General features: G+C 49.0%; 3 protein-coding genes across 4 annotated transcripts in view; 1 reads left to right on the forward strand and 2 right to left on the reverse strand.

The window, feature by feature from the left end:
- Positions 1-37: 37 nt before the first annotated feature.
- Positions 38-2772, forward strand: LOC136950814 (sarcoplasmic/endoplasmic reticulum calcium ATPase 1-like). Of its 2 annotated transcripts, XM_067245289.1 has the most exons (6): positions 38-144; positions 263-396; positions 722-839; positions 921-1038; positions 1437-1481; positions 2456-2772. In XM_067245289.1, exons 1-5 carry the CDS (start codon positions 103-105, stop codon positions 1439-1441), a joined length of 417 nt encoding a protein of 138 aa, XP_067101390.1. In that variant the 5' UTR covers positions 38-102; the 3' UTR covers positions 1442-1481; positions 2456-2772. The 2 variants fall into 2 exon arrangements, with proteins under 2 accessions (XP_067101390.1, XP_067101389.1); XM_067245288.1 differs by lacking the exon at positions 1437-1481.
- A 469-nt stretch (positions 2773-3241) lies between these two features.
- Positions 3242-7999, reverse strand: sult1st6 (sulfotransferase family 1, cytosolic sulfotransferase 6). Its single transcript, XM_067245093.1, has 7 exons — positions 7303-7999; positions 6203-6331; positions 5284-5381; positions 4936-5062; positions 4033-4127; positions 3776-3956; positions 3242-3587 (listed from the first exon to the last, which is right to left on the reverse strand). Exons 1-7 carry the CDS (start codon positions 7487-7489, stop codon positions 3475-3477), a joined length of 930 nt encoding a protein of 309 aa, XP_067101194.1. The 5' UTR covers positions 7490-7999; the 3' UTR covers positions 3242-3474.
- Positions 8000-8248: 249 nt separating this feature from the next.
- LOC136950067 (WD repeat-containing protein 38-like) overlaps positions 8249-10000 on the reverse strand; it is a 3713-nt gene continuing 1961 nt past the window's right edge. Inside the window, exons 8-11 of the mRNA XM_067244152.1 lie at positions 9837-9902; positions 9158-9250; positions 8738-8978; positions 8249-8615 (exon numbers count right to left, since the gene is read on the reverse strand). Of these exons, the coding sequence (XP_067100253.1) occupies positions 8802-8978; positions 9158-9250; positions 9837-9902 (336 nt within the window). The 3' untranslated portion in view covers positions 8249-8615; positions 8738-8801. The remainder of the gene's footprint in view (positions 8616-8737; positions 8979-9157; positions 9251-9836; positions 9903-10000) is intronic.

Below are 10000 nucleotides of genomic sequence, written 5' to 3' on the forward strand. Positions count from 1 at the left end.
GTAAACGCTGGTCTCTCTGAGTATTGGTGTGTTAGTAAACGCTGGTCTCTCTCTCCAGGATACGTTGGAGCTGCCACAGTTGCAGCTGCAGCCTGGTGGTTCATGTATGACCCCACCGGCCCTGGAGTCACCTACCACCAGCTGGTGAGCACACACACACACACATGCACACACGCACACACGCACACAGTCACACTCACACCACCATTTTTCGTAGCCTGGTTTTCAAAGATTCAATTGTCCTCCTCCTCCTCTCCCCCAGTCCCACTTCATGCAGTGCTGTGATGAGAACGAGGACTTCGCTGGCATCAACTGCCACATCTTTGAGGCCGCTCCCCCCATGACCATGGCCCTGTCCGTGCTGGTCACCATTGAGATGTCCAACGCCCTCAACAGGTCAGCTGCTCACCACATCAGCCCTACCCCTCCTTGCTGTCTTCTACCTCACCCTACATCACCCTCCTCTCCCCTACCTCACCCTCCTCTCTCCTACCTCACCCTTCTCTCTCCTACCTCACCCTTCTCTCTCCTACCTCACCCTCCTCTCTCCTACCTCACCCTACTGTCTCATGTTGAAAGTACAGCAGAAAAAAGATCATCATACACAGGTTGTGTCTTGGTAGGGATGTTTGAGCACGTCCAGGTCAGAGTTAAGGTGTGAGGTTCTGACCCCTCTGACCCCTCTGACCCCTCTGACCCCTCTGAACCCTCTGACCCACAGCTTGTCTGAGAACCAGTCTCTGCTGCGCATGCCCCCCTGGAGCAACCTGTGGCTGCTGGGAGCCATGGCTCTGTCTATGTCTCTTCACTTTGTGATCATCTACGTGGACCCCATGCCCGTGAGCCTGACACACCCACACACTCTGACACACGGAGGTAAGCAGTGGTAACCCGGGGTAACCACCCTCTCTCCTCTCCAGATGATCTTCAAGCTCACTCACCTGGGTGTGGAGCAGTGGTTGATGGTGCTGAAACTCTCCTTCCCCGTCATCCTCATTGATGAGGTGCTGAAGTTCGTCGCCCGCAACTACCTGGAGCGTAAGTATCTCTGCACACACACACACACACCTTAACACAGATGCATCCAGACATGTGCGCTCACAAACTCATAGATACAAACTCACTCTCTATACCTACATCTAGGTTTATAACGTGTTTTTAAAAGATCTCTAATTTATGATTGTTGACTAAGTATATCACAATGTGTACTTAATCTGAACTTATTAATTAACCAACTTGTAAAAACAACTGTTTGTTCTGTTAATGTTGTTTAATATTCCATTCTGTTTATCCTCATAATATCTTTCTTTTAATCATTGATGTTGATTGCAGTTTCACTACAATGATGACATGGTTTCTTTCTTTCTCTTCTCTATTCCGTCTTTAACCCTTCACCCCCCATCTTTGTCTAACTCACTGATCTCATTCCCTTCCAGCCTAATTCTGCCATCCTTCCATCACTAGCCTGTAACTAAACCAAGGTACCCATCTCCCCCGTCACCCAGCCTGTCTCCTTCATGTCACCATGTTTGGATGTGTTCATGTATGATACGGAGATTACAGGATGTGTTCATGTGTGGTACGGAGATTACAGGATGTGTTTATGATGGAGATCATGTGAGTTCTCCTGTCCAAAGCAAACATGACCAGAGAACAGACACGTGTGTCGTCTGGGTGGACAGTGTGATGATGACGTGTGTTGGCAGAGCAGCAGCATGTGGACGGCTACGGCTCTGTAACCCTGCAGCTGTGAGGGACAGAGAGAGAGAGAGAGAGAGAGAGAGAGAGAGAGAGAGAGAGAGAGACGAACCTTGAGAGAGAGAGAGAGAGAGAGAGAGAGAGAGAGAGAGAGAGAGAGAGAGACGAACCTTGAGAGACGAACCTTGAGAGAGAGAGAGAGAGAGAGAGAGAGACAGAGAGAGAGAGAGAGAGAGAGAGAGAGAGAGAGAGAGAGAGAGAGAGAGAGAGAGAGAGAGAGAGAGAGAGAGAGAGAGTGTGAGCGTGATCTGTGTTGCATGGTGTGGGTGTGGATCCTCTCGTATCAGGGAGGCATGTAGGCATGTACTGCTTCAGCTGTAGACTGTAGCTGGAGAGTCCTGTGGGCTGGTGTGCGTAGATGTCGTATCCACAGATTAGCATTCCTGCTGTGTTTGATCCAGGGCTCTATCTATACCACCCAGTATAGATAGCGTGTACATACAGTATATTGTTATACATTTAGACTGTGTTTAGTTCGTAGGCCTCGGACCTGGCTGACTAGAGGAAATTGATTCTGCATGATTTCTGCTGAGAGCAGGCGCTGGAACTGGGTCTTGCAGAGTTGCTATGCTACGTGCTGTACATGTCATATCTATGATACATAACCTGGTTTCTTCTCTCTCGCCGTCTTGGGTTCAAACTAACACCTCCCAACACACCTTCCTTTTCTAACTCTGTTTCCTGTTCTGAATTTTAGCTACAGCTGCAATTTAGGAATGTAGAAGAGGAAAGGAGCGAATTTAAGAAGGAGAAAGAGAGCGAGAGAGAAGAGAGGCGAAGGAGGAGAAGAAAAGAGGAAGATCACAACCAATGGGAGGGCTCTTGTGAGCCAACCAATAGAAGAGAGAGGACAAACACAGGAAAATCAAAGAAAAAAACAATAAAACATCCAAAAATCTACATAAAAACTGCCTCTGTATAATGAGTTTAAAATGGAAGGGGAGAGGATCTGCCTCACCTGTATTAGAGTATTTAAGATTTTATTCTAAGAAATAAAGTATGTATTAAAAGTGATTTTTTTTTGGTTTAACTTGGATACTCTCAACTGTTTCGATCTTGGTTCCCCAGTATCTCTATCTGTGCTAACTGCTGGAGTTTTACAATTTCACTGCTCCTTCTCTCCCTTCACCTGTAGTTGTGGGGTTGGGGACAGCTCAGTGGTTAGAGAGTGTCACTGCAGATCTAGAGGTTGAAGATACAAATCCCCCTTCTAGTCACTTTGGAGTTAAAACCTAAATGAATACATCAGTACACTATCACTAACTGCCCTCTGGTGGCAGGAGGGCGTCCTGCAGCACGGCAGGGAATCTGATGGAGCTCCTGCTCTGGGCGGGCTGGGGGCCCCTCCCTAAACACACTTAGCTAAGGAGCAGTGCACTCTGGGATGCCTGGTGTTCTGTCTCACTGTGTTCTGACCTCCTCGGTTCGCTCCCAGTAATCCTGCCCTCCCACATGACCAGATACAAACAGATTGGAAATGCAGTTATTTTCGAGAAGCTTCTTTTATTAGAGTGACAGTTTGGGTAGTAAGCACCTCTTTGCAGCAACAAACAGCATGTGATTATTCTTGCACACATTTCCAAAAAGATTTTATGAAAGCAGTGAAGCAGTACATCTCAGCTTGCTCACATGTTGAGATCCTAGCTGCTCTGTCACGTAGCTCCGTCTTTGGTATTGGAGAAGAACTGTGGTTTCACAGCGAGAGAGGACCCTCCGTCAGATCGTGGCCCTGAAGGGGATGTTTGCGTCCTTCATCTGTCTCTCATAATCTTCATCAAACAGTTGAGACTGCTCTGGGCTGAAGTGGTTGGTCCAGTCCCCCACCTCTCCTGAGCAGGAACACAGAGATCAACACAATCAGGAGCGCTCACACACACAGCACCTGCTAGAGGGCACCAGTTCACCAACACCCAGCAGAGGGTCAGAACACACAGGGGTTTCTAGACGAGAACCACGTGAAGAGAAGCACCAGAGGAGGTTCCTGGGCGGGGTGGAGGAAGGGCAGGACAGGACTCACCTTTCCTCATGAAGGGGGAGATGGACTGGTCGAACACGGGCTTGGGGATGAAGGTGTAGTTGGCCATGGGGTTGTCCTTCATGGCCTTGAAAGACGTGAGCTCCACGATGCGGCGGATGACATCATCAGAAAGGGACAGATCCAGGTAGCGCATGATGCGCTCCACCTCCCTGCGAGGGTTCTGAGGATAGGAGGAGGGGGGTCGGAGCGCGTCTCCAGGGAAACACACAGGAAGATGTCTAGAGAGCACGCCCTACCTCTTTCATGTCCTCGTAAAACAGGTAGAGTATGTTCCTCTTCTCTCTCTCCTGCCAGAAGCCCTTCACATGGTCGTACCAGGAGCCCCAGGCCACTGCAGAAAAACCAGCAAAGTTCAACCATACACTCACTCAGACTCACACAGACTCACACAGACTCACACAGACTCACTCAGACTCACTCAGACTCACACAGACTCACACCGACTCACACAGACTCACACAGACTCACTCAGACTCACTCAGACTCACTCAGACTCACACCGACTCACACAGACTCACACAGACTCACTCAGACTCACACAGACTCACTCAGACTCACACAGACTCACACAGACTCACTCAGACTCACACAGACTCACTCAGACTCACACAGACTCACTCAGACTCACAGAGACTCACACAGACTCACTCAGACTCACACAGACTCACTCAGACTCACACAGACTCACTCAGACTCACTCAGACTCACACCGACTCACACCGACTCACACAGACTCACACAGACTCACACAGACTCACTCAGACTCACTCAGACTCACACAGACTCACACAGACTCACACAGACTCACACAGACTCACACAGACTCACTCAGACTCACACAGACTCACTCAGACTCACACAGACTCACTCAGACTCACACAGACTCACACAAATGTTACAAAAGGTTGTATCCAGGGCATTGTGTGCAAACATGTTTACCAAAGGCACTGCATGTCATTCATCTTTCATTCGGTCTATTGAATATTCTATAATCTCAGTGTGTCACTGCAGTGACCTTAAACAGGACTGTGCCCCAGCAACACTAACTATCTTCATATCAGGTCAGGTGACCCTGGACAGGTTCCCTTCCTGGATCCCAAGCAGCCAGGTGTAGCTGAACCTGAGAGACTGCGTCTTACGCTCTCCTCTCATGAACTTGTGCAGGTATCCATCCCAAGGTCCAGGCTCGGGCTGGGTGAGGTTCATACGGTCGAAGTGGTAGTAGCTGACCAGGTTGTCCTTGGCGTTCCTCGCTACGTAGATAGCCTGGAGGGGGGGGGGTGTAGAGGGAGAGAGAAGGGAAAGGGGAGCAGGAGAAGGAGGATCTTACATAATTATTATTAATATTCTAACCTTGTATTAGTATTGGTTGATATAGATTCTGCAGCCTTGCAGGTATGTCACCTTTGTACCTTGTGTTCATGTCCTGTAATGACACAACCAAATATGACGCAACAACGAATGTCTTACGACTCTATTGTGCCTACCTTGCATTTGTTTTCCCAGAATCCCTCAGGCACCAGCTGGAAGGGCAGGTGGGTCTTGATGACTCTGGGAGGAGCCATCTTGCTGAGCTGGTCCAGGCCTGGACAGGAGGAAGGAGAGACTGCAATGCTCTGCTCTGGTCACCCAGACGTCTGGACACCATCATACACCATCATACACCATCATACACCATCATACACCATCATACACCATCAGACACGATCATACACCATCATACACCATCATACACCATCATACATCATCATACACCATCATACACAATCATACACCATCATACACCATCATACATAATCATACACCATCATACACCATCATACACCACCCTCACCCCACTCACCACACAGCACTTAGAACTAGGATCAACTACCATAGCAAAACATAACTACACTCACAAAGACGGATTAATTTTATTATACTGGATATTGGTCTCTGCAGAGAACCCGCCATGGGATCACACACACACACACATACATGCACACACACACACACTATACTACATTTCATTGCAGGGTCAGAAAAAAATCAGTAACCAGTGGAATGCACCACCAAGCCAATCTCAAAGCAGGGCAGCGTGAGTCTGGCAGAGCATCGCAGGGGTCGTTTAAGATTCCAGCGATCTCTGACCCTGATTAAGGAGAGGAAATGAGTCGTTATGACAACCTGCAGGCAAACTTTCCCCCAGTAACTGGGCCTGTGGCCTCTGAAGTGCTCAGGTTTGAAGATCATTATAGCTCAAGATCCATCAGCTTCACCTTGAGGGATTCACTGATGGATCTTCATTTCAGCTTGATAGATTTATAGACACATCTTTACTTAACAACATGAACATTTCATTAATATCCATTGAGTGGGCCGCAGCCCTCCACACACACACACACACACACACACACACACACACACCTGATGGGATGGGTGGAGGAGAGACGATCTCCAGGAAGGGAATGCGCACGGCTGTAGGTGCTCTCCTGCAGACCTCAGCGTCTCCATCATGAAGCAACAAGTCCACGATCTCCTGCGTCCAGGTGGTTCCTGAGGAGGGATGAAATTCACATGAGGCCTGCTAGATCTGACATCACCTGAGGTCTGCTAGATCTGACATCACCTGAGGTCTGCTAGATCTGACATCACCTGAGACCTGCTAGATCTGACATCACCTGAGGTCTGCTAGATCTGACATCACCTGAGGTCTGCTAGATCTGACATCACCTGAGGTCTGCTAGATCTGACATCACCTGAGGTCTGCTAGATCTGACATCACCTGAGGTCTGCTAGATCTGACATCACCTGAGGTCTGCTAGATCTGACATCACCTGAGGCCTGCTAGATCTGACATCACCTGAGGTCTGCTAGATCTGACATCACCTGAGGTCTGCTAGATCTGACATCACCTGAGGTCTGCTAGATCTGACATCACCTGAGACCTGCTAGATCTGACATCACCTGAGGTCTGCTAGATCTGACATCACCTGAGACCTGCTAGATCTGACATCACTGAGGTCTGACAACCTGCTAGATCTGACATCACTGAGGTTTGCTAGTTCTGACATCACTGAGGCCTGCTAGATATGAGATCACTGAAGCCTACAAGATCTGAGATCACTGAGGCCTGCTAGATCTGACATCACTGAGGCCTGCAAGATCTGACATCACTGAGACATGCTAGATCTGACATCACTAATGCCTGCTAGATCTGACATCACTGAGGTTTGCTAGTTCTGACATCACTGAGGCCTGCTAGATATGAGATCACTGAAGCCTACAAGATCTGACATCATTGAGGCCTGCTAGATCTGACATCACTGAGACCTGCTAGATCTGACATCACTGAGACCTGCTAGATCTGACATCACTGAGACCTGCTAGGACATTTATACAATAGGATACTGAGAGTAAGTTATCATCATCCAAAACTCAATCCTAACTGCTAAACTCTATAATTTAGGTACAGATGCACAGGTCTCTCTGAGTCTAGCTGTGGTAGCAACAGAAAAGGACAGTACCTGCTTTGGGGTAGGTGGCGATGAGAAGGTCCGAGGGGTCTGGCTGGAAGGCCCAGATGGGGTCCCAGCTGTTGGCGATGTGCTCCATGAGAGGGATTCCCTTCACCTCGATGAGCCTGAACCTGTGGATGGCGCTGCCTGCCTTCTCTATAGCCTCGGAGTACGAGAGCTCCTTCTCCTCCGCCATGCCTCGCACCAGGAGGGGGACCGCAGGAGGACCGCAGGAGGACCGCAGGGGGTCAGGGACGAGAGCAGGAGATCTAGACTTGAGGGAGACCACGGAGAAACTCTGGTGAGAGTCGTCTGCCTGGTCGTCTGCCTGGTCCTCTGTCAGTATGAACAGTTGATAGTTCTCTCTGTAGTCTCTTTCCCTGTGGTCTGAGGGCTCCTCAGCAGTCCACGTCTCTGTGTTTTGTGTTTTTCTCTGATTGCCTATCGGCCCGGCGCTGCTCTCCGCTTGCTGCTCAGATGAGCACGGCGTCTGGACCAGGCTTTGTTTCAGAGCTCCTTACAACACAGGCTTTGTCCTCGCTTCAGCACGGCTGCTTGCGTTCGGTCTCGCACGCGTTCTTCCCCCTTTCCTTAGATTTAATCTGAGCCTGCTGAATGTAAACAAAACTGTCTTTTTACATTTCAACCCGTCCTCACACGGTCTCTCTCTGTCATACAGGGCTTCCTGTAAATCACAGACTTATTATACAAAGTTTCCCTTACATAACTCCCAGAGGCATGATCACATTTCCTTCAACAATATTATCTGAACGCTGATTGTTGGACTTGGACAAGGGAGTGTCTACAACTCTGCTTTCCTGCTGGAAGAGTGAACAAGTATTTTCCAGATCATGAAGAGACTTCAGCAGGAAGATATATCCCCCTTAATCACACACAAGTGAAGAGAGACTGATGAAATAACAGGGAGTGCAAGCAGACTGGTTTGAATGGTTGATCAACTTATTTTAATTAAGTAGACAGTGTTTACGTTTGTATACAAGTCGGTTGTTTGTCACTTGATAGCGCTTTAACATTTCTCAAACCCAACTTGAATGCCAAAGTGTTAGTTTCCTCCAGCACACAGCCTTAATGTCGGTTAATCCCCAGAATAATCATTGGAGCTGCGTTGCCCAGCACCAGAGGGAACAGCAGCTGCAGGAACAGCTCATTTGTAGACCGTCTCTAGAGTCAGGTAGCTCGTTCCAGACCAAAGTCCCAGGGTTGTGTGGTCTGTCGAGTAGAGCTGTAAAAACTTCAGGCCCTGGGACAAAGTGTTGTCCAAACATGTCTACGTGCACCTTTGCAGCACATCTATCTGTAAACTAACAGCATGACATGGGCTCAGTTTGGGTTAATGCACTTGTAAAACTCAATGTAACTTAGTGAGTTATTGGCTAAACCTAATCCTTTATTTTTCACTTTTACACATTACAAAATGACTCACTTGTCAAAAAGCAGCTGGAGAACAGCAGCTGAACCAAAAACTTTGCGTGTGTGGATCTTCCCTGTCAAGCCTCGTCCCCCGTGGCTGGGCTGCGGTGCTCCTTCCTGGGCCGCTGAGCTCCTCTCTCCAGCAGAAACACCCTGGTCCCTGACGATGCTGCCACCAGCCCCGCGCAGCGCCCAGACACACACACCGAGGAGCTGAACACAGCAGAGGACAGACCCTGCAGCCTGGACTCAGTCTGGAGGGAGGGAAGGAGGGAGATTAAGGGATCAGAAAGAGAATGTGAGAGAGGAAAAGGGGGTTGGAGGTCAGCAGGGTGTAGAGTAGAGAAGAGAGAAGATGAGAGAGGGAGGCCTGTTTTCTTTGCAAGTTTTGCTGAACTTTGAGTTGTTGAGTGTCTTAGTGAGGCCGACTGACCACCATAGTGTGTCTGTTGATGACCCTCAGCATGTGAACCTGGCTGCCTGCGGCCACCATGTGATCCTGGCCCAGCCAATGGCAGGAGTAGATCTGTAATAACAATTTAATCACACCAAATGTAAGCTAGTGTATGAAGCTACCATGAAGCCAGGCAGAAAGCAATAAGAGAAATTAGTAACAAAAAAGAAAAGAAAAGAAAAAAAGTAACAAAAAAAAGCTTATAAAGGTTTAAAAATATATTTTATTTTAAATATATTTTATTTTCCCCAAAAAATCTTCCTTGAGTGTAAAAGTGGTCAGAACTTTTTTTTTACCAGTTTTTTTTAAACATGAGTATCTGTACTTCTACTTGAGTGAAGGATGTGTGCATGTTCACCACCTCTGCCTGGGACACCTTCACCTTGCTGTCCCCTGGGGGTCAGGGACACCCTCACCTTGCTGTCCCCTGGGGGTCAGGGACACCCTCACCTTGCTGTCCCCTGGGGGTCAGGGACACCCTCACCTTGCTGTCCCCTGGGGGTCAGCTGGGACACCCTCACCTTGCTGTCCCCTGGGGGTCAGGGACACCCTCACCTTGCTGTCCCCTGGGGGTCAGGGACACCCTCACCTTGCTGTCCCCCTGGGGGTCAGGGACACCCTCACCTTGCTGTCCCCTGGGGGTCAGGGACACCCTCACCTTGCTGTCCCCCTGGGGGTCAGCTGGGACACCCCCCAGTTTCCTCCCTGAGCTGTAGTCCCACACCTGCAGACAGGAACATTATCACTGATATTCAACCAGAAAGAGTCCATAAACATCCTCCACAGACAGGACATGATGAGCTGTGTGGAAACAGGTGTGCG

This window comes from Osmerus mordax, chromosome 10, assembly GCF_038355195.1.
Source record: "Osmerus mordax isolate fOsmMor3 chromosome 10, fOsmMor3.pri, whole genome shotgun sequence".
Lineage (NCBI taxonomy): Eukaryota > Metazoa > Chordata > Actinopteri > Osmeriformes > Osmeridae > Osmerus > Osmerus mordax.

Bases quoted from the DNA above. Each gene is read 5' to 3' on its own strand.
- LOC136950814 (XM_067245288.1), top strand. From the start codon at position 103: ATGTATGACCCCACCGGCCCTGGAGTCACCTACCACCAGCTG. The intron at 145-262 runs GTGAGCACACAC...CCTCTCCCCCAG, and splicing joins GAGTCACCTACCACCAGCTG to TCCCACTTCATGCAGTGCTG. The intron at 397-721 runs GTCAGCTGCTCA...TCTGACCCACAG, and splicing joins ATGTCCAACGCCCTCAACAG to CTTGTCTGAGAACCAGTCTC.
- sult1st6 (XM_067245093.1), bottom strand. From the start codon at position 7,489: ATGGCGGAGGAGAAGGAGCTCTCGTACTCCGAGGCTATAGAGAAGGCA. The intron at 5,382-6,202 runs GTGTGTGTGTGT...CCTCCTGTCCAG, and splicing joins TCCTCCACCCATCCCATCAG to GCCTGGACCAGCTCAGCAAG. The intron at 3,957-4,032 runs GTAGGGCGTGCT...TCCTATCCTCAG, and splicing joins TTTACGAGGACATGAAAGAG to AACCCTCGCAGGGAGGTGGA.